Source organism: Schistocerca serialis, chromosome 4, assembly GCF_023864345.2.
Source record: "Schistocerca serialis cubense isolate TAMUIC-IGC-003099 chromosome 4, iqSchSeri2.2, whole genome shotgun sequence".
Taxonomy (NCBI): Eukaryota; Metazoa; Arthropoda; class Insecta; order Orthoptera; family Acrididae; genus Schistocerca; species Schistocerca serialis.
The window spans coordinates 769,713,578-769,738,130 of NC_064641.1; the positions used below are offsets into that span (position 1 = coordinate 769,713,578).

General features: G+C 36.2%; 2 protein-coding genes across 4 annotated transcripts in view; one reads left to right on the plus strand and one right to left on the minus strand.

The window, feature by feature from the left end:
* Window positions 1-12,716, plus strand: part of LOC126473326 (luciferin sulfotransferase-like) — a 164,190-nt gene extending 151,474 nt beyond the window's left edge. For both annotated transcript variants that reach the window (XM_050100312.1, XM_050100311.1), the window contains exons 5-6: window positions 3,481-3,575; window positions 11,509-12,716. In XM_050100312.1, the coding sequence (XP_049956269.1) occupies window positions 3,481-3,575; window positions 11,509-11,802 (389 nt within the window). In that variant the 3' untranslated portion in view covers window positions 11,803-12,716. The remainder of the gene's footprint in view (window positions 1-3,480; window positions 3,576-11,508) is intronic.
* Window positions 12,717-13,039: 323 nt separating this feature from the next.
* Window positions 13,040-24,553, minus strand: part of LOC126474936 (luciferin sulfotransferase) — a 76,905-nt gene continuing 65,391 nt past the window's right edge. For both annotated transcript variants that reach the window (XM_050102450.1, XM_050102451.1), the window contains exons 3-7: window positions 18,921-19,020; window positions 18,295-18,448; window positions 17,234-17,354; window positions 13,637-13,731; window positions 13,040-13,550 (exon numbers count right to left, since the gene is read on the minus strand). In XM_050102450.1, coding sequence (XP_049958407.1) covers window positions 13,251-13,550; window positions 13,637-13,731; window positions 17,234-17,354; window positions 18,295-18,448; window positions 18,921-19,020 — 770 coding nt within the window. In that variant the 3' untranslated portion in view covers window positions 13,040-13,250. The remainder of the gene's footprint in view (window positions 13,551-13,636; window positions 13,732-17,233; window positions 17,355-18,294; window positions 18,449-18,920; window positions 19,021-24,553) is intronic.

Genomic DNA, 24,553 nt, shown 5'->3' on the forward strand with positions numbered 1-24,553 from the left:
CTAACCCCTATTGTTGTCAAAGTTGTGCCGTAATTTCCTCTTCCTCCTCTATTTAATTCCGTACCTCTTCTTTAGTCACACGATACTCATATCTAATCTTGAGCATTCTTATTGATCACCACTTTTTGAAAGCGTCCATTGTCTTCTTGACAGAACTGTTCATCGTCCACGTTTGACTTACATACAAGGCTGCACTCCACACAAATACCTTTGTAAAATAGTATCCAACCATTAGAATTTATATTTGGTGTGAACAAATTTTCTTTTTCAGAACGCTTTTCTTGCTATTGACAGTCTTCAGTCAGGTTTGCGTCTGCACCAGGAAATGCCTTACAATTCAAAATCTGGTTTCGAAAACTCTGTTCCAAATATATATCATTCTTTTGTGATTCTTAAGCAAGGTGCTGGCAATGATTACATTATGCTCTGTGGGAAATTCTATCAGGTGGCTTCCACTTACATCCCTTCCACCTAGCCTTTGTGTTCTTACTGTTTTCGTGTACCTGCTACTGTATCACATTTTAAATTTTTGTCTCGCTTAACTATCTGAATAAACTCTTTTATCGTACATTGTTTCAATGTGTTAGGAGATAGTGAACAATCATGAATGGTAGTCATGAAATCTGTTTATGTTGAAATGAGAAAACATGAATAATGAAATATGTGAAAGAGTACATTGTACAGAAAATGAAAAATTGGTATGTCTTCACCCAACTTCGTCTTTCCTTGATTTAGGTGTAAGATATAGTTATTCAAACACACCGATCGTTTCGGTGGGTCCCACCCCGTACCTCAGTGGCTGTCCGTCATTGGCTACCGCTAGCGTCTGCCGCTTCCAGATGGGAACGCCAATTCCGGGAGCAGCCGCGTCAAAGCGGAAAACGCTTGCCGCTGCCGTTGCCGCACGCCGCACTCTAGTGGGAACCGGCCTTTACTGTAGCGCCTGCTTGTGCATTTCCAGAACGTAAGAGGTGCCAAAGGGTTGCCTGCCATCAGGCGTTAGAGCCGCAGCGGTGGAACTGTGAGGGAGGTGGGAAGGTTGTTTTGGAGGGATCCTTTGCCGTTTCATCTGCGTATTTGTCAATATTGCAATAACCCTCCCCCGTTGTCCCTCTCCAGCCTTCCATAATCATGCCACAAGTGAGTGTGAAACAGGGTGGCTGGATGATTGCAACGAATAAACATCATTTGCTGCTTTAGATCCTGTTCAAATTTCGTCGAATGGTTTTGAACGGTCCCTGCCTACCAAAGCAACAATTGTGGTTTTGCAACGCTCCAAAGAGGTAGAAAACAATTAAATTCTTGACATCTTCTCAAATTCCAGCATTGCTCTAACAGGTAATACCTCTATATTTCATTTTCCGTTTAGGATCATATTTTCAACAACTCCTTGAAATATATCGTATTTGTAATATGTGCAGCTGTATGGTACTTTATTTGCTCTGAGAGATGAGAAATAAAAAATGTTTCTGGATAATAGATAAAAATACCAGTATCGAAACAGAAACATGAAATCAAACAATTCAATTGCCATGGAAACAACACAGTATATTTCCACTTTGAGGAACTCTGCCTAGGCCATTTCTACAACTATTTCCCATGCCACCAAACATCACAATCTAAATTGGTTACCAAATGATAACACCTGTCCAGGGTAACTCACAACACAGTATCTTTTGAAAGTCAGTTCCACAGAAGTCCATGCCATAAAAAAAATATAACTGCTGTGTCTCAGTAACTTTCAACATTTGAAACATTAACTTTGTTATCAACTATGAATCACAATTTCGCCATATACTCTCTAAGATTATTTACTACCAACTTCTTGCATTCACAAGTTTACAGAAACTATGAAAATTCACTAACCTTTCAGTTGAATGAATTAATTAATTACCCACTGACTGCCAAGTCTACATAGTCATGCTTCCTATCTGCGTCCCTCTTACTACATGTTACCAGTCATAAGCCACTTAAGTAAAGTCAAAAAAATGCTTTGAATATTGCGACACTGAAATAACCTCACCTCACAGCCAAACTTGATTGACCATGAGAAATGCAGCATCTGCTAAATGCCAGTAAAACAGCCAGAATATCTCACCCTGTGCAATGGTAACAGTAATTCTTTGATATCCCTTTGTTCGTTTCAAAGATAGCTAAAGAAACGCTCACATGTTGTATTTAGCATATGTGCAACCCTGTCCAAATTATAAATCTGACCAAGTAATCTATCATTCCTTAGATCTGAGTCTTAGAAGAATTTTGTGCAGATTGGTTGTACAACATCTGTACTTAAATTGCATGGGCTCATAGCTGCACAAACGTCATGGTAGTGGTGGAGGTTCCACTGCGAGTGACCACTGCATGATAGGGGAAACACATTTCAACAGCCTTTCTAACTTCAAGTACCAAATAAGGAAATGAGCACATGGACAACTGAGACAGCCCTTCTGATAGACACAGGGCATAACTCAGAAGGTAAAAGCAAACTAATGTGATAGCTCCTTCGGAACAAAGGGATGGACTCACATAGCAGCAAGAATGTGAATCCAGTTCTGGACGAGTTGCCAGTTATTTTGAACAAGATGTAACTAATAGGCCTGACCTTCTGACACATAAGCATAGAAACATTACAGATTCAGATTAGTAGACTAATATTTTCATCACTTTTCTAATGACATGCATACTGTACTCTGGATTATGTAAGTAAACTCTTTCTCTGTTATAAACTTAAAGTGACATTTCACCAAATCCCACGCCAATTTTCTCAGTGTTAGAATTCATCTATCTCATAAAATGATATTATTGATTGTATTATTGCTTTTGTTTATTAAATAGAAAGGTTTGATGTAGCTAGAAATTGTTTCCACTTATTTCATATGGAACTTAGTCTTCCTCAGAGCTGTCAACTGAGTGGGAGATGTGTGTTTTGCTTTAGTCTCTTATTACACAAACAGAGTTGTAAATGCTTTTGCATTCTGAAAATGTTGGAATTAGCTTGTGTCTAGGGTCATTATTCTGTAACACACCACCGAGCGAGGTGGTGCAGTGGTTAGCACACTGGACTCGCATTCGGGAGGACGACAGTTCAATCCCGTCTCCGGCCATCCTGATTTAGGTTTTCCGTGATTTCCCTAAAATCGCTTCAGGCAAATGCCAGGATGGCTCCTTTGAAAGGGCACGGCCGATTTCCTTCCCCATCCTTCCCTCACCCGAGCTTGCGCTCCGTCTCTAATGACCTCGTTGTCGACGGGACGTTAAACACTAATATCCTCCTCCTCCTGTAACACACCACAATTGGCAAGACTGCCTGACCTACATCTAAGAAATTAATATTATTTGCTCACTTTTAGCCAAATTCACAAGCTGAAGAGTGCTAATTTGTTGAAATGTGTAAAATAGTATGCTGTCTTGCTTATAATTATCCTTAGTTTCTCAATGGATACACTATCCTTTTTTAAAAAAAATGTTTCTCTTGTTTAGTCTGTTTCTCACCATTCTGGTCTCACATCCTGAGCTTCTGGGATCGAAGAAATGAGCCAAACATCTTGTTCTTGAAATATGAAGATATGAAAAAGGTAAATGTCCATATGTTATGTAGTTATGTATGTCGTATTAACTTATTATGTCTGCTGTTAGAACTGACACTGGTGTTGCACTGAGGTATGACTAAGATATGTAGTAGTTACTGCATGAAATTATGAAACTGGCAAAGCAGTTAAGAAAAAAAACTCTTTTTTCTGATTTTTCTCAACATTAGTGTCATTTGGATGGTAGACCTGTACCCTTGCATTTCAATCAGATAGTGTGCATTCATGTTCAGGAAGTCCTAAGATGACAGTGAAAACCTTTCTAGTAGCCAGGAATTCCATATTCGCAGGTAACAAATGCAAAAGAAAAGAAACACACAAATTTGTATCTGATATTTTATTTCTACCAGTACTTTTATCTGATTTATTATGTCCTCTTCTGATATAAGTCAAAAACTAAATTTGCGCTTTTGTAACCTATAATGAGATTTATTTATTAGTTTATACCTGTTGTATTTTTCAAATTGTAAACTAGGTACATGGAAATAATCCTGAAGCTATCCACCAACTTGTAAATGACCTTCATTGAAGGAAGAGGTGTCAAAAACTGAACTGGAATTAATGCTGAGAACTATAGATGAGTTTTTAGGAGACAAAAGAAGTGGCTGTATGTTAGTGTCATCTTATCATGATGGTTTACTAAAATTGTAGAACAAAAAGTAAGAACAGTAGAAGCAAAGCACTATGCCTTATGTCATTTTAGTTGTCTATAATTGGGAACATTGGTGTTTACGACAAATTTTCAAGCTTTGAAAAAAATAAGTAGTTAATTGATTTATTTAGTATGTCTTGAAGTATTAGCTTTTTTAGCCCTTCAGCAGTCACCAGCTAACTACTGCATGTATTTTCATATATTTACGCTATTTGACTAAAATTATGAATTTATAATTATATTATAATATATTTAAAAACAAAGATGATGTGACTTACCATACGAAAGTGCTGGCAGGTCGATAGAAACACAAACAGACACATACATACACACAAAATTCAAGCTTTCGCAACAAACTGTTGCCTCATCAGGAAAGAGGGAAGGAGAGGGAAAGACGAAAGGAAGTGGGTTTTAAGGGAGAGGGTAAGGAGTCATTCCAATACCGGGAGTGGAAAGACTTACCTTAGGGGGAAAAAGGACAGGTATACACTCGCACACACACACACACACACATATCCATCCACACATATACAGACACAAGCAGACATATATATATATATATATATATATATATATATATATATATATATATATATATATATATATGAATTTATAATTATGATGTAATCCAAAAGTACAAGATGTCTGTGTGCTATCTGTCATAGTATTTCTGTAGGCAACAGTACTACTGAACATGTGCAGTATAGTTCAATGAGTAGAATAATTTTAGCTATATTCATATGCTTCTGTATAGCTTCTAAACAAAATTGTTATTGAGACTCTTTCTTTCCATTATAGTTGCTTCAGATATAGGATAATTCTCCCACAAAATGTTGACACTGACCTGCAAACTTACATTAAAATTTCTATGACTTCTACAAGAATGCTTGAGGAATCTAAAGTTAGCTTCCACACATTATGCTTTAAGGCTCTACTTCCATCTGCCCCCCACTCCCCCAAATCAAACACAAAGCACTTTGTACAACTAAAAGGTATTTCACACCTACTCCGAAGTACTGTACCTCCCTTTCATAACTGCTCTTCAACAGTGATCTCTCATTTTGTTGTACTAGCATTACAAATACTCCTCACTTGTCAGTGCAAAGAAACTGACAATCTACATTCTAACAATAATAACACATTTTCTGTTCACTGACAGCCACAGTGGAAATTAAACTACAGGAATTATGAAAAATGGCAAACTGAAGTTGTGGAAGGAGTTCCAAAAACTCTTCCTCACTTTTCGCTGTGCCGTGGAGTACAGAATACAACAAGTAATTGCTACTAGATCAGAAAGAATTGGTTGAGGCCACACAATGCATGAGCATTGCTGTAAAACCGAGTGAGATGGGGCAGTTGTTAGCAGACTGGATTCACATTCAGGAGGACGACAGTTCAAACCCACATCCGGCCATTCTGATTTAAGTTTTCTGTGATTTTCCTAAATCACTTCAAGCAAATGCCAGGATGGTTCCTGTGAAAGGGCATGGCAGATTTCCTACCCCAACCTTCCCTAATCCGAGCTTGTGCTCCATTTCTAATGACCTCATTGTCCACAGGATGTTTAACAGTAATCTCCTCAGATGGCTTGCAGTATAGTATGATTTTGAACTGATCATAGATCAAGGAAAAATAATTTGGCTTAGAATGCAACAGTGAAAGACAGAAATTGAAAGATCAGACAAAAATCAAATAAATACAAAATATGCTAGAAACAGAGACAGGGAAAGATGCCTCAAAGTATATAACTATTTATTTCGAAGAGAGTAGGTGCATCAAGAAAGACATTTCATGTGGAGCAAACATTTTTAATTATCATTTTATAAAAGTATAAATGAAAACTGGTCCTGTAAGTTCAGAAGTGAGTGTAAAACACCACTCTAAAGAAGAAAAGAAATGGAAATTTACTGAAATGAAAATTTATCGCACATCCACTTGGGGAATAAGGAAAATCATCATGTCCCTCAAAAACAGAATTTTCTTGGAACTGATTATATCCTGTGAAGACAATGATAATATCTAGCTTTATAACATGTTATTCAGTTAAATTGAAGAGGATCTGACATTTATACAAAGGGCCGTCAGAGAAGTCAGATGGAGATATATAGGTAGAACAAAGGTTACTGCAAAGAAACCTTGTGTAACAGAGTAAATACTTAAACTGATTAAAGAAGGAAATACGAAAAAGGTCCAGGAAAAGACAGGGATACAACAATGTGAGACACTATTATGAAATAAATAGGAAGTGCAGGGAAGCATAGGCAAAATGGCTGAAGGAAAAACTTGAAGAAATCAAGAAAGGGTTGGTCATGGGAGGGACTGATTCAGCGTACATAAAGGTCAAAACAACCTTCAGTGAACTTAAAAGTGAGGGTGTCAACATGCAGAATGCAAGATGAATTCCAGTGTTAAACACAGAGAGAGAGCAGATAGGTGGCAAGAGTACTTTGAGAGTATTTTGAAAGCCTTTCTGAGGGCGAGAGGAACTGCATGATGATATTACAGAAGAAGAAAAGGAGTTCTTATGGAAAACAGAGATCCAGAATTAGAGTCAGAGCTTAACAGAGTTTTGGAAGGCATGGGATCAAATAAGGTGGAAGGCATAGACAACATTCCTTCAGAATATCTATTAATCACTATTCAGCTTGGTTCGTAGAATCTCTGACACTGCAGACATATCACCAGACTTTCAAAAAATGGCATCCACACAATACCAAAGGTAGCAAGTTAGATAAGTGTGAGAAGTATCACATAAAAAATTTAACAGCTAGTGCTCCTAAGCCGGTAACAAGAATAATATACAGAATACCTGAAAAGGAAATTGAGGATGATCAGCTTGCCCTTTATAGGATTTTTTGACCTACAAAAAAACATTCAGCAATGTAAAATGGTGCAAGATGTTCGAAATTCTCAGGAAAATTGGTGCATCTTATAGAGAAATATGTGTAATATACAATATGTACTACAACCAAGAGGGAAAAATAAGACTGTAAGACCAAGAACAAAGTGCTTGGTTTAGTGAAGTTGAAGAATGGAATTAAAATTCAGGGTGAAAGGGTATGAATGCTAAAAATCACCGATGTCATTCCTGTCTACATTGAAAATGAGGAAGAATTGCAGGACTTCTTAAATTGAATGAAAGATCCAATGAGCATACACTAAGGATTGAGAGTAAAGTGAAGAAAGACAAAAGCAATGAAGAGTAGCAGTGATCACATGATGTATGAAGCAAATGGGGTATGAAAAGCAAATGACCACACCCAAAGTGGGCATTCATAGCCAGAAGACATCTACTAATATCAAACACCAGACTTAATTTGAGGTGGTAATTTCTGAGAATGTAGAGCACAGTATTTTACACAAGTGAATCACAGACTGGGAGAAAAACAAGTCATTTGATATGTGACGGTATAGAAGGATGTTGAGAATTAGATGGAGTCATAAGATAAGAAATGAGGTGTTTCTCGACAAAATGGCGCAAGAGGATCACATGGAAAATTTCTGAGAATGTAGAGCACAGTATTTTACGCAAGTGAATCACAGACTGGGAGAAAAACAAGTCATTTGAGATGTGACGGTATAGAAGGATGTTGAGAATTAGATGGAGTCATAAGATAAGAAATGAGGTGTTTCTCGACAAAATGGTGCAAGAGGATCACATGGAAAACATTGGCAAAAAGAAGAGGGGACAGGGTGGCAGGACATGTGTTAGATTTTCAAGGTATAACTTTGATGATACTAGATGTTTGTAAAGGGTAAAAACTGTAGAGGACGAGAGATAATCAAGCACTTGGGTGCAAGTGCTGTGTATCATTCTTTGCCATATGTTTAATAAATACATCATTCTGTAAAGGTATTTTCCAGTGCTGATTGAAATGGACAATTGGTATACCTCTCTATAGAAAAAGGTGACCCCACATATGTCAGTAACTGCTGTCCAGCCTCACTCCTTCCATCATTCTCCATAATTTTTAAGAAGCTAATGTACTCAAGAATTGTCACACATCTATGTATTATTATGATACTTAGTTAAACACAATATGTATTTCAAAACAGACACTCTACTGAGGCAACCATTTATCCTCTCAATGAGTCCATAGCAAAAATTTTAAATCATAAAATAGCACCAGCTGAAATCTCCTGCAACTTATAAAAGTCATTTGATTGTGTCAGCCATAATACTCTGTTACATAACACAATGTTGCAGTGCCTAAATTTTTAAGAAGAGCAATGCAATGTTCCTTGAGACTACATGCACATTTGAAGGAACAGGCGCTACGATGACTACAGTGATTATGAAATACACGTAATGTATTCACAGTTGAAAATCTGAGCAACTGTGAGCTGAATGAGGAAATGGTAAAAGTGAAAATTTGTGCCACACCAAACTTGAACCCAGGTTTCCCATATGTGTACATGTCTGAAGGAACATTGCATTGTCTTTCGTAAAAACACAGGCACTGCAATATCGCATTTATCCGCTGATATCAGACTGTGACTTTCAATTGAAACATCCTGCCCTGTATGGGAATACATAATGTGTGTATGAGTACATGTTGTGATTCAGGAACAGTGACATTTGGGAGTTTGGCTCTGGCTGTGAATCATGCATGGATAGCTAAAGCAGTTAAGGTAATCAGTCACATGATGTGGGAAATCCACATTTGAGTCCCACTCTGACACAAATTTTCCTTTCCATCATTCCCTCATACAGCTGAGAGTCGTTCATATTCACAACTTTCTATACCTTTCATACATTTCTGTGAATATATTTTATGTATCCGTTACATAAAATGTTTTTTGGGATAAATGGTTCACCTTACACCTGCTTCAGGTACCATTTAAGACACAAATTGCAGGAAGTTATACTGAGGGGTGTTGAAGTAATATGAAAAGATAAGTTCACCATATCACTTTATGAGACAAATTAAAATGTGCATTCTACAAAGTCTGATTGTGGGTCAATTATTGTCCTTACTCTATGTTAAAGATCTACAGTTTTATTTTAATCAGAGAGCGTAATCATTCAAGCAAGCAAACCATTACAATTTCTTGGGTGTGCACTTTGAATGGGTGTGTTCTGAGGGCTACCAAGAGTCATGTACCATTGAGGAGACTGTCTCTTCTGCAGGAAATACAGGACCCATTGCTACTCATCCACTTGAATCTGAGTGGCATGTCAGTGGTAGATCTAGGTTTTCAGTACTGTGGAGACAGGGACCAGAAAGAACACACTTAACAAATGAGTTAGAGGTGTTGTCTTCCACTGAAGCTGAAATTGAGCCAGTGAGATTCTCCTCATGTTGAGAAACCTGCTGTGTCCTGTATCAAGAAGAGGCAAACCCCAATAGGTAGTAGCCTGTTTGTCATTGGCAGTTCTGACGTGTGGTGAATAATGGTACCCTTTAGGAAAATGACAATGGATCAGAAGGAACACCAGGTACACTCTGTACATGCCTGGGAGCCTCATTCAGGATGCTGAAGAGACTATTATAGCAGCCATTGGGAGGACATGGTGTAACTAACTGCAGACATGTTGGATTGAGTGGTGCCTGTCATCTATGCTCTCATACTCTATGGATCATTCCAGAGACCAGCAGAAAATATTAAGAATACCAGCCTTGCTTGCAGAGTTTCAGTGAAGCTCACAATCTACAATCGGTAAACTTATACAAGTACCTGGGTGTAACACTTCATAGTGTCATGAAATACAACACTCAGATAGGCTTAGTTGTAAAACAGGTAGCATACTTTAATTTATTGGTAGAATAGTAGGGAAATGCAATCAGTCTAGAAAGGAGATTGGTTACAAATCCCTTGTGTAACCCATCCTAGAATATCACTCAAGTATACGTGACTCCTACCACATGAGACTAATAGGCTGTATTGAATGTATATGGAGAAGGGCAGCACAAATGGTGACAGGTGTGTCTGGCCCACAGGAGAGTATCACAGAGATGTTGAAAGAACTGAACTGGCACAGACCTATTTCAAGAACACCTACTTTCAAAGTTTAGAGAAACAACTTTAAATGATGAGCTTAGGAATATACTGCAAACCCCTATATATAGTTCCCATTGGAACATGAGGACAAAAATAGATTAATTACGGCATACACAAACGCATTTAAACAGTCATAGATGAATGGAACAGGAAAATACTCGTATAGCTAGTACAATTGAATGTACCCTCTGCCATGCACTTCACAGTGGTTTGTAGAATTAAATGTACATTTGTATAGTGATTAAAAATTAAATTGAAAAAATAGAAGCATGTACTATAAACGCTAAAACATTAAGCTTCAGATTCTTTTGCCATTTGAATGATGGCCAGCCTTGGGGACTTATTAGTCAGTAAGTAAATGTATTTTGCATGTTTTTACTTACTGATGTCTTTTGGATAATATTCTGGACTAACTCTTCACTTATTTTTGACAAAAAAAAATTCTTTGCACAAAAGAATGTAATTAGAACCATCGTGTGGGGTTGACACATATTTATCTTGCGGATACCATATCTGACTAAGCAATTTGGAGTATTACTCACAGCCTCACAGTACTCACAGATGAAATTTGCTGTCAACAATCTCTTACAATACAAAAGTAACAGTGGTATTTCCGAACATAGTACTATAATCAGATAAGATTCACATTTGTCTCTAGAGAAACTAACTTTGGCTAAAAAAAAAAAGGAATGAAATACACAAGTGTAAAATTCTTCATGAAACCTATAAAGCAGTTATTATAGTAACCACAGCTCAAGATGTGTAGAAAAAAATGGAATAGTAAATAATAAAAAAAGAAATGCTATGCAAAATGAGTGAAACAGTAACAACAGTATCAACAATAGTGAATACATTTTGAATAGTTTTTCTCTTTGGCTTAGGAAGTAAACAGTTGCAAAGAATATTGAACTGAAAGAATGATTTTTTTCTGTTACAGTTAAAGAGTAACATGTCTCCATAAATAAAAGAAACTGGCAGCATGTCAAGCTTTCATAAAAGAAATTCTCTTCACGCGAAGTTTTACCTGTACATCATATGAACTGCTCTCCATTTTTTTTACAAACTTGGTCTATCAACAATGTAAACGCATAGTAGCAGCTGCAGTTTCTTTTATATTTCACACGTTCTGATGTGTTTATTTAATGCTACCTCAGCCTATGATGTGTATTTTCCATTTGAAAAATCACTCTGAGCTGTTTATGTTTCCAGATTTGATGTATATTCTTTACAAATATCATTTATTTTACATCCTTTTTTTATTTTCAGGACCTTCCATCTGTCATTAGAAAGACGGCAAAGTTTTTAGGAAAAGAGCTCAATGATTCACAAATTGATGTCTTAACTAATCATTTGAGTTTCCAAAATATGAAGAACAATCCATCTGTGAATTATGAAGCTGTTGTTGAGATAAATCGCACATACAATCTAATAGCAGCTGATGGAGAATTCATGCGAAGTGGTACAGTTGGAGAATGGAAGGCTAAAATGTCACCTGAGTTAATCGATAAGTTTGACAAGTGGAAAGAGGAGAATCTTAAGGACACTGGTCTTACTCTGTGAGAAGGTTTACATGAAGTGTTACTATCTTTCATTAAAATGATGTCAGTACTCTACCGATCATTTCATGTTCATCTCTGATCCACAGTCTTCCACTTGTAGAAATGGCTCTGGTACTCAGATAAGTTGTACATATTTACCTGTTTACAAAACAGTGAAACACACAAATGTATGCAGTCCACTTACAACAGCAAAGCAGTAAAATTTACATAAGCGTAAAATACCTAGTTGTAAAATTCATCCCATGACAATACAACCATTTAAGACAGCTATGAAGTTCTGAATGATTATGTTAATCAAGAAATGCAAATAAAATTTACTTATTGTTTTGTTTTATAACAAAGTAATAGAATCCATCAATAATGTGTAGTTATGTTGAAGTACCTAAATATTTTACAGAATGATGGTAGATGAGAACAAATGGCATCCAGTTGAAAAAAATTCTTTATTGATATAAAACTCTGTTGTGTTACCTCGCTGATACATTCAGCTATTAAGTAAGGTTACTGTCTTTATCTTAATATCCAAGTACAAAACTATATGCTCTCCAAGAAACTAACAAGATAAGTTTAGCTCTGCATGTCTTTTAAAATGACTTCTCCCAGAATTAAAAATGATGCATTAATAGCCAAAGATGTTGTAAGAAGTGCCATGCTACTTAGTCAGTAGTCATCCACTGCATACCTACATTTATTTTATTGAACTGCATATGCGTGAATTTGACAAGAGTAATAACTGTATTTTTCTCACATTAACCTCATGTAACAATAAGGTCTTAAATTCTGACTTCTTTCAATTTTCTTCATTTTGAATGTATTTTATTGTTTTTGCATTTAAAACTAATACTTCAGTTCCAGTAACCTTTTTTATAATGTAACTTTTTGTACATTCTGTAAATAAATTGTGAATAAAAGATACATTTGCACAATTTTTTATCCTTTCTAAAGTAAAAACTACTATAGTTAATTTAGCTCAGCCAAGGCTGATTTAAGGCCTAAGCAACACAAGCAGGTACTTGAGGTGTCAAGCTGATATGGAAAGGGGGAGGGGGATAGAGGTGTACAATTACAAAATAGGCATACAATTGTATCATAATTAGTTATGAAAACAGACACAGGTCACAGGTGAAAGTATGTGATGAACAGGAGGAGAGGAGAGCAGGCGAGGGGGGGGGGCGGTATGGGGGGGGGGGGCGGATGGGGGGGCGGGCAGTGCCAAATAACATTCTGTATGGCAGAATTTTCTTAACCTGGCACAAAACTCAGCACAGTAGGATCCACATTCCAACAAAATTTGCATCACAGAGTCCACACTACCGCTGTACTTTGCTTTATATAGGGCAACATTTGAAGTGCACTGATTCAGTTGTTGAGCAGTAGCTGTTTGTAACATGAAATGATGGAAATCATTTTCAGTATTTAGTTTCCAGGGAGAATGGGCACTATGCTTTTTCAGTCAAAAGTAAGACCTGTTCCCCTGATGTTTTCTTCAGTCCAAGCATCAAAACGAGCAGCCATTTCTTCACTCATATGGTTTTTCCAGTCTCCAATTTCACCCTTCCGAATGAATCGGAGGTCACTCTTATTAAGAAATTCGGGACCATTTTTCCTTGCAATAATTGGCTCAAGGTTTACTGCTGGATTTTTCTTCATATTACCAAAGCTGAGGTATTCAGCCAGCTGGTTTACCTGTTCTTCCGCGAGAGTCTTATCCAAGAAAGCTGCTGCTTTACGAATAGCTCCTTTTTGATCCTGCAAAAATTAAGAGTAGAAATAATTTGAGAAATATTGAGTAGTAATTTCAGTTCTGTCAATAACTGTGTAATAACTGAACTTACCCTTTTCATATCTTCATACTTGAGAAATAATATGTTTGGTTCATGTCTTTTCTTCCAAAATCCAAGTATGTGATTCCATACAGGGCCAACAGGAGCTGCAATTGAATATACATATATTTTCATAGTGCACAAAAAAGGAACAATAATGATTCAACATTTTACTGTGCAACGTAGCCACAAACATATTGGAATTTGTGTTGTGTGATTCTGAGAATAAATATCTAAAAATCATTAATTTTTTGGGAGTGTGTCAATGGGATGCAGATGCAGATGCAGATGCAGATGTAAATAACAGAGGATCAAATCTATTCTTATGGATACAGTTCACTAAACGTCAATGGAAGTGAGTATGCGAGGTATAGAGGGTGCAAATGTAACAAAAGGAAAGCTTTTGCATAAAAGACAGAAAATTTCATTCACTCTGAGCATAAAGGTGAGTAAGTCCAAACTAAAACCTGGAATTAATTTGTGAAACCAATAAAATTATTAGTCAAAAAGAAATTATCATTTGAGAAAGGAGATACAATATTTCATTTAGATTCAAGTAGACACTAGGAGAGGAACACTCAGCAGGATATGGACTGAATACATCTGGGATCTTAGTGTAGACAACATCTCAATTTGGACTGTGTAAATCTAGCCTTGATGCAATTGACAAATGATAAGCTACAGGTATTAGTCAACCAGTAAATGATTATTTTCTGAGCTAGCTTGAAGAGCCCTTCACCAATGTAATGACCATTGTGACAATGTTTGTGTAGTTAAGAGACTAGGTGTTGACTTAGAAGTTGTACGAATGTATCTAGATGATGAGGCAACAATGAAAGGATTACAATATGGTAAGATTTGATGTAGGAAGAATGGTGGTGAGGAGATGTAATCAGATATTGTGGTAGCTCTGCCTCAAGAGTAAGGAGAAGTTCATAGAATGAAATATTGAAAGGGAATCCACAGAACACTCTGCTAAAGATGGCTTGCCAGGTCTGGAACTTGGAAAACTAACAATATTCAGTTTAAGAATGAATCTTTACTCAGCTCTGGAATCTGGGAGCTGAAATGTAATTCACTAGTTAGGCCTCAAACCTAAGCTCTGGTCTTATGAGGGCAAAGCTCTTACCAACTGAGCTCCTCATTTTGGGAACACCCCATAGACTGTCTCAATAATCATCCCACATATCCTTCTCTCAAAAGTGCTAAGGCAGCAAGGTACTTTTGAGGAAAGAGTTTGGAAAGATGGCACTGGCAGATTGAAGAAATGAGGCAGGCCAGAGGGTAAGAATATTGTCCATAAAAGGTAAGTATTTTAATGTAAGTCCAGTTTGACACACACTTTATTCTATATGTTTATATATTCAGATACATAAGTTATGAGATACTATTTTAGTTCTAGCTAGTGCCTTTGTTATAAGAAAATATGAGCGTCTTGAAATACTAAAATTATTACTAGGTTTCATATTACTACTATGCATTATATATGTCAAGAATCCATGTCAGGGAATTATGTGATTAACTTAAAATTGTGTGAAAATAACATCATATTCACAGTATTTTCATGAAAATATGGTCTACCCACTGTTACTTTAAATAAGATTGCAAATACCTTTTGGTCATCACTGTCATGAGAACAGCTTTCAACGTAGGGAGGAGGCTAATGGCAAGCAAGCACAAAATAACTAATGACATGTAGTTTTGATTGAAGCATATTCCTTTGTACAAAGTAAGTAAGATTCATTTTAACAAGACTCTGAGACTGTATGAGAAATATATCTGTCATATATTAATACATTAAGTAAAAAGAATACATGTGTTTAATTATCATAGATCTGTGCATGTAAAAGAATTTTTAGTTACATTGAACATGTCATAAATGGTGTCATAATGCAAAAAGAATCAGTCTGCTCTGTTAATAACAAACTATGAATCATGACATATTAGTTCATGATTTCTTTTGACCTTGAGTTGTGTCCTTGAACTGACAATTTTCATCAAAATTGTGGAGTCTAATGGCAGTAAACAAGCAGTTGTTTGCAAATGTGTATTTGCCCACCATCAGAAAACAACACATACAAAACCTGACACAAAATTAATGAGACTTCTGCTGGAAATCTATGAACTTATCAAATATATCCACTTAGTGATAGACTTCTTGAGAGTAAACCCCATTTGAGTCTACAAACACCATCATTATTTACTCCATTGTTCAAATCATTTTTGCATCAGATTTTTTGTGAGGTTGTGTGGGAGCTCTCCTTACAAAAAGATATCTGCAATAGCCTAATAATCTACTGCCACTGAACTGAATGTTTTTTGAACTTGAACTATGTTCTCATGCTTGAATGAACATGACAATGTATTCTTTATTTATAACTAAAACATTAATAAGGTATATTGTTAATGTTTTATTTATGAATAGGAACATTATAAGGTATATCTTTAACTTATTTTAAATGCACATGTGTTATCTGTTTCCTGCTGTCTGCTGGAAACTTAAAATTTTAGAAAACATTCTGTAACTGGAGCAAACTGTTATCAGCATAAAATGCTAAAAATCAAATTAAAAACAGTTTCGATCACATTTTCAGATTTTTATTTGTTAGCAACCAGTTTCAGCCCTTTCCTCAGACCATTTTCAGGCTTTACCCTGCCATTACAGCTGCTGGTGGCAGCAGACAGAGCAAGATCTGTAGTAGTAAAGATGTCACTGCAGTGCCTGAAAATGGTCAGAGGAAACGGCTGAAACCAGTTGCTAATAAATAAAAATCTGCAGATATGATAGCAAGTTTTTATTTGATTTTTTGCTGGAAACTTGTTAAAATTTTTTGCTAAATATTGTACTTGTTTCAGAACAACGGACATTGATATTAATGTTCCTGTGAAAATTCTTCTTCCTTCTTATGCCATAAGAGGATATTTCCCAGTTAGATTGAAATTTGTAATCAAAGTTCTTTGCAAAAAAAAGCATCAAAAAGTTGCTTTAAATATGTTAATACCAAGATTCCTCAAGAGGGCTCCCCTCCACATTTGACTTTTATTACCATGTGACATTATGATCTGTCTTCTCTGTAGAATAAAGATTTCTTTCATTATAGCTCTGCTGCTAATTTTTGAACTAACCAAAAATGAAAATGTGTCAAGAATTTGGGAATATTTATCACTATAGTCGAAGTGTAATCAGGTTTACTATTGCACGTGCTACAGCCATATTAAGTACAAAACTAGACTAAATGCTCATCATCTCAACTGCAATCAGTATGCTTTTTTTACATTCCCTGTTGTGTTTTCACAACCAAGATACTTCACTGCTTTGGACTAATAGTGAAATAAAGAAGCCCTTATTACCATTGAGTTGGTAATAACTATGTGTGCATTTGTACTAATAGTCAAACAGAACTAAGTGCAAAGCAAAATTAATCTGGTGTTGTGTACAGTGTATGTGAAACTTATATTTGTAGCCTTTAGGTCTTCCAAACACAAAGAAGTTTTATGTATACAACACAGTGTATCTATGAAATAACATATAGTTGCATAATCAATGTATATTTTATCATACATGCAAAAAATACAAAAAACCAAAACATCACAAAACAGCTTTCTTACCCCGGTCCTTGAGAAACAAGTCACAGAAGTCTTCAACTGTGCCCTTGAGGTTGTGAATCAACATGCAGTAGTGGTAGTAAGACACACACATATCCTTTGGATTTCTTGCCACATATACTATCTAAAGGGAGAGATGTATCAGTACTTATCAATATGTGCAATTTATATATCACATTCATTTTTATTATATAAAATATTTCATTTCTGAAATTAAGCATAAATGTTTTCTCAATATTGTGTTACAAACAAAACCACAAAAATATATCTCACACACGAAAAAAGTAATTACCAGCAGAAAAACATATAAAGTTTTTAAGTCCTGCGTTGATTAATTTCATTTGTCAGTACTTGCAGCAGTTATCATCTTTACATGTTGCTCCTGCTACATCTTGTTACTGTGTATCCAAATTAAATGCAAAAATACGTTTTCCAGTTTGCCCACTTATGGATGTGTATACACAAAAATGTAATACATTCCCATTAAATAAAAAATCATTATTCACTTACTACATTGTGAGATTGCAAATGAATGATTGCATGCAATTTCCTGCCAGGAAATACAGACAATATAGAAAGGAAGTTCCAGCCTGTGCTGGACATGTTGAATGCTGTAGTGAGAAAAGAAAAGCTGAGGCATACTCATGAGGTATTACCAATGAAAAATTTCGAGCAAACATTTTCTGATTCATACGGAGCATAAATAGTTGCGAAGTCTGGCTTAAATGTGACTGAAGTTGAAATTGCCTTGTATATTGGTAAATACACACAAAGTAAATATCGGTTCTCCCAAAAATATGGTTTAATGTGCTGCCCCCAAAAGTTCACTGGTGGTGGCACATATATGACATGTTGTCGAAGTCTTCCAATTTCTGTTGAATTAATACTAGCCAACAGCCAAAGATAAAGTGAGTAAATAATAAATAATAATCAGCAACAACAGTGGCAATGTATAACATGTTCACATGATTGACAAATGTTTAGACGAAAAAAAAACATTTTTAAAAAGCAATATTTATATGATGTCTGGAAAGATATTAGCCATGTCTATGTAATTTAATTACCTTGGGTTTCACAACATTAATTTGTGTGGGTAACAATTCCAGAGGCAAATGGCTTTTAATGAAGCGAGGCCTTGGCATTTTTTCAACCAAATCAACAGAATTTCCAAGTTCTTTCATCCATTCCTTATTATCATCTACCATAATTGCTGAAAGCCTGGAAAACATAGCAATAACATTGTTAGCATAGAAATTATTGAAAAATGTGAATAGAAGGATTGTGAGTCCAGCCAACACAATGCAGTGGCATAGTTGTGTGTGTGTGTGTGTGTGTGTGTGTGTGTGTGTGTGTGTGTGTGGGCGCGCCTGCTGACAACTCAATGCCTCTGCTATTTGCTAGGTGGTCTCTGTTACTCCTAAAGTGTTTACATTCTGCCATAACTTCACACTATATTAATAAATAGATAAAATTATTTTGTTATCTGAATAGAAGTCTATAAACTTGAACAATATGAGAAAGAACCTAAGAGATCAACCAGTTTGAAATTTAGACTAACAAACGAACTACAATAATGTCAGTTCACAGTTGAACAATGTTCATCAAGCTGCATTTGTTATTAAGTTTAAGTAATATTTCATTCATCTGCTGTATATGCTTATACCACTTTTGCTTACTATCAGACACTTACTCAAGCAATGGTGTCCTCAACTGCTGCATTGTTTCTTTAGCCTTCTTGAAATCCAGATCATTGGCAATGCACCACACCATCTCTTGTGCCCATGTGCTACCTGATTAAATAATAATAATAGTAATAATAATAATATCACAAATTGTAAATTAAAATATAGCATACCCATAAATAATGGACATTCATAGTCCCAAATTATGCAAATAAAAAGCAATATGTATCGGGGATCTTTTGTCTCCAGTCTTACTTATTTCCCTGGTTCCTTTCTCCAGACTATTAAATAAAATCCTCTTCTGTGTTAACTAAATAAAACATGTTTTAGCCTTGTTTTACAAACTCTATTATTACTGCAAAACCTAGGTTTCAGGTTACAATTCAATTTTTCTAGTACATAACTGATGACAAAGATGAGAACCAAGCAAAGATAATCATGTCAAGTGATTTAAAATATCATTTCTTGAATTAAACGAGAAAAGTTATCTCTGTTGACAATTTTGACAAAATTACATATGGATTTACAAAATTCATTATGACCACATTTACAAAATTCATTAGCAAAGCATTTACAGTAATACATGTTGGAGTAGAGCTATGCAGAAGAATGGAATTTTTTGTAATGTGAATGAAGGCACCAAGATCTTTTTCTTCTCCTCAAGAGTTGCAATATTGTCTAAAAGGGGTGAATAATCGACTGGAGCTTGTTCATTCAGTAATAAATGTGGGATACACACATCTTTCTTAATTTTTAAAATTTATCTCTGAGTGAGCTTTGCACCCTTTCCTTCTGTGTAGGACTTCTATAACTATTATGAATTTGTGGTTTTCATTATGGTAAATCTGGCTTCTTTGATCCCCAACTTCCACAGTGGTCTCTGTGCCTAGTGCAAATTGACCTCCCAGTCTGATTGTTTATCTTCTGAACTGAAAAGACATCTACCTGTTGTCTGTACAACAGAAGAGCACAGAGAAACCCTTTTCTTTTAAAATGTTACTTATACTATTTTAAGTTTTACCTATAAAAGGTACACTGCTCCATTTCTTTTCTGGTCTTTCTATGTTGTACCTGTGTATACCAGGGATCTGGTTTGCTTCATCAGTTTTTTATTGAGAATTTTATCAATAATGTTGGAGTCAAATTTATTACAAGGGTTGTCCAGAAAGTAAGTGCTGATCAGTCGCAAAATAGGAACCACTGGAGAAATCTGGCAAAGCTTTGCACAGATGTGTTGGGCAGAGTCTCTAGTAATCCTGTCAATTGTGTCATGTCGCTCTTTTCAGTTTTGAGTGAACAGTGAGCACATTAAGATGCGTGTGGAAATAGCATCTCCTGCCAAGTATGAGGGCCTGGTTAGAGATTTCGCATGTGTCATGCAGCCCATATAACAAAACTGTCGAGCAGTTCCTTCTTCATGCCAGTTCTAGGCCGCACACTACAGGGGCAATGAAGACGCTCCTGCAGCGTTTCCGATGAGAAGTGTTTGATCACCCACAATACAGTCCTGTACACAAGAACCACTGGCTGTAAAGACAAATTTTTTTCCACAGATAATGAGCTGCAGACCAGTGCAGATAACTGGCCAAAATCACAGGCAGCTGCTTTCTATGACAAGGATATTGGAAAGTTGATACAACACTATGAAAAAACTCGAAGTTGAAGCAGTAACTATGTAGAGAAGTAGGTGGAAGGTGTACCTAACTACTGCAAATAAAATTTTTCTGGTTTTCACTGTGCTTTCCATCTCACGGCCAATCGGAACTTACTTTCTGGACAACCCTCGTATTTGTAATTATTCTCTTATTGTATTGAGTTCCTGGTTGTTGTCTTCTTGGGACATGGTGGTAGAGAGGAGACATTGGATCATGTAGTGGAATGTCCCATGTCTGTAGTCTAAAGGATGTTGAGAGGAAGCTGGGATGAATGTGTTAGTAAAGCAAAGAGCTTCTCTGAGCTTTTCTATGTTCCACAGACAGTAGGTAGATGTTTCATCAGTTTAAAAGATAAGCAACCAGACATCATGAAAAGAGGGGTTTATAACATCATCGGTTGAGCATTTCACTGTTGTGATGTTTGACCGACTGGGAGTTCAATCTGCTCTAGTCTCAGAGAACATCATAGAAGTTGGAGATTAAAGAAGCCGTATTCATCTCTGTCAAACAATGCATAAATGAAAACCATAAATACATAATAGACACAGAAGGAAAGGGTGCAAAGCCCACTCAGAGAGAAATTTAAAAAATTAAAAGACAGATATGTGTACCCTCATGACTATTACTGAATGAGCAAACTCCATTCACTTATTTACCCCTTTTAGACAATATTGTAACTCCTACATACAAGGAAAATACTTCAGTGCCTTCATTCATGTAACAAAAAAAAAAAAAAGTCGTTCCTGTGCATAGCTCTACTCCAATGTATGTTTAGTCATAGTTGCTCTAAATGATATGCAGATTAATTTTGTAAATGCACTCCTAATGAAATTTGTAGGTTTGTACGTAATGTGTCAAAACTGTCAAAGAGATAACTTTTACAATTTAAGTCAAGAATAGATAGATTTAAACAGTTGAGATCTATATCTTTTCTTGGCTCTCATCTTTGGGATTAGTTATGTACTACAAAACTGGCTTATAACCTGAAACCTAGGTTGTGCAGTAATAGTAAAGTTTGTGAAAAAAGGCTAAAAAATGTTTTGCTTGGTTAATACAATATACATTGTTTCACCAAGAACCCACAGTTGAATCAATTAAAACTCTCTTTTGCCTATAATCTCCACAACAAGGAGAAATTAATTTTTACATAGATGAAACTATTTACAAAAGATACCATAAACAAAATGCTGAACATAGTTAAAAGATTTAGTTATGGCATCTGCATGCAGCTTGAAACTGACAGATGTGGGTTGAGAAAGACACTCAGGCCCCATATTCAGAGAGAATCATCCCCTCCTCTGACAAACACAGCTCCTATTTCCATAGAACCTAGATGCAGCACACCCTCCACCCTCCTTCCTCGAGTGCAGCCATAAAATGAGATCATTCTACCCTGATACCCTTCGCAAAGTGCACACTGTTGGCTCCTGTCACCCTCCAAACTTTCATAACATCCTTGTCAAAGCACAAACATTCCCAGAGCATTATGCATATTCCATTGTTCCCACCTTTGCAGTCATTATCAATGCAAAATCGGCTCCAAGCACTCACACACTATCACTTACAATATGCCGATCATCATCAGCAATAACAATGACATCATGCTATTAATATAATTAATTTGTACAATGAGAAGCATGTTAGATTCTTTACATAAAACGTTTATTACCACGGATATACTGCAGTATATGAAGATTACTGTCAATAATGGCTTTCAGAAATGTTTTAGTGAGTATAAACTTCTTTTAATTAACAATAAGTGTTTCCCCTTGTCCTTACAAATATTTCCATGGAGTTGCTCTATATTAGTTGGTTACCTGATGAATCCTACAACATTAATGGCAGAATAGCAGATGCAGTCACATATGTTGTTTATTGGGTAATCCTACAGCAGAAAATCAGAACAGTCACCCAGGTTGATGATGTGCTCCTTGATTTCTGGAAGGCATCTTCTATAGTTCCTGACTATCGCATAATGAACAAAATATGAGCATATAAAATATAACACCAGCTTTTTTATTGGACTGAAGAGTTCCTAGCAAATGGAACATAGAATGCCATTCTTAATGGAGAGAAATCTCCAGGGAGCATTACAGAATGTAACAGTTCACAATGCAGGTAAATAACCAACTGGTTCATGCTGTTGTAGACAGAGATATCAAAACAGTAGAATGTTTTGGTGAAATACAGGCAGACATGCAGAGTCTCAATACTTGTTGCAGGTATTGGAAGCTGACTCTCAATATGAACAAAGGAAGTATACTGCACAGAAATAAGTGGGAAGACCAACCACTGGAAGCAGCCAAATCCATTAAACATCTGAGAGTATGCCCACAGGGCAATTTAAAATGAAATGAGTGCATAAAATAATCATACATAGGAAAGGTAAATGCAGATTGAGAAGCACTGAAAGAATCTTCAGAAGTACAGTCCACTCATGGAGTAGTTGGTTATAAAACCCTTATTTGATCTGCACTAGAATATTTCTCCTTAAGCCATGATCTGTACGAGGTAAGATTTATAGAGGGACTGGGCAGATACAAATACGGCAACATGTTTCATCACAGATTCAAATAGTAAGCATGAAAGTGTCATGCAGATGCTAATACAACTCCTGTGGCTGACATTACAGGGGAGGCAATGTGCCCCACAGAGTGGTTTACTGTTAAAATTCTTGAGTATGTAAAAGAGTCAACCAATGAATTGCATGTTCCTATGTAAATCTCATGGAAAGACCAGAAGGTGCGACTCACAGAGGCTTACCAACAGTTGTTCTTTCTGTCTGCTGTTCATAACTGGAACAGGAAAGGGGAGGGAGTGTCAATAGTACACGAAGTACTCTCTGCCAAACACTGTAAGGTGACTTGTGGAGTGTAGGTGTAGACATGTGGCCTTTGTATGGCTTTTTGTGTAGGAATGACTGCCACTAAACTGACTGTGCACATGAATGGACACAGACAAATGGTCCCCTTTAGAACAGCATCTACCCAGTTGATGAGCCTGCTCTACAGAGTGATTCAAGGGACGTGAGTGTCTGCTACATTGTATAGCAAGCTGAATTGCCCCTTAACTCTGTAAATGAGAACTTGCTCTCCAACACATGCTTCCAGCCCACCACACTCTTTGACTTAACTTACATTATCATATCCTCTTTCTTTAGTAGTATTTCTTTATTGATTTGTTCAGTTATTTATTCTTATAAGCTTTACTGTTTTATCCTCAAACTTCTCATTCTCCTTTTTCCTTTTTGCTTTACACACAATACTTTATATATCTCTGCTTCTCATTGTCATAATGCCTCTGGAGCAAGGCTGGTATAATGCTTAGCTCTGTAGGAGCAAGGCTGGTATAGTGCCTAACACTGTACTATCTTTCAACTACTCTCTCTGACATCTCTTGCTTTTCACCCTTCTCTCTCTTTATCTTCGCTATATATGGGATCTCTCAACCTGGACTTTGAATGACTTGCTGTTACTGTCTAATCTGCTCCAAACTATTTCTTCCCTGAGGAAGGAACCAACATTTTAGAAAATTATGACAGTTATTTCTAGTATGATGTGCATCTGACAACTGTGTGGTACTTAGAACTTCACCTCCTGACAGGTAGCCATTCTGTCTTCTTGTAATTTTATACTGAAATAAATACATACAGCTATGCATGTGCAATTAAAGGCATTACACACTGTGGGCTCACAGGTTTGTAGTGTATTTTTGGGAGCATTATCAGTACCATAAAACTTTGAAGAAGCCAGAATATTTTATGGACTTTAAAAGGGAAATGGGAGATATTCAAAGTTGTTAAAATTTTTCTACACACTCTTTCTTTAGAAAATTTCGTTTATTTTTTCTTCTGAATAGTCCATAAAAAACACTACATTCGAGTGATTTGATCTACAGACAATCTCCCTCTTTTTATATGTGACATCTCCCTTTATCCTTTATCTGTATTGGTACTGAATTTACAGGCTTATGTATCTCGGCTGTAG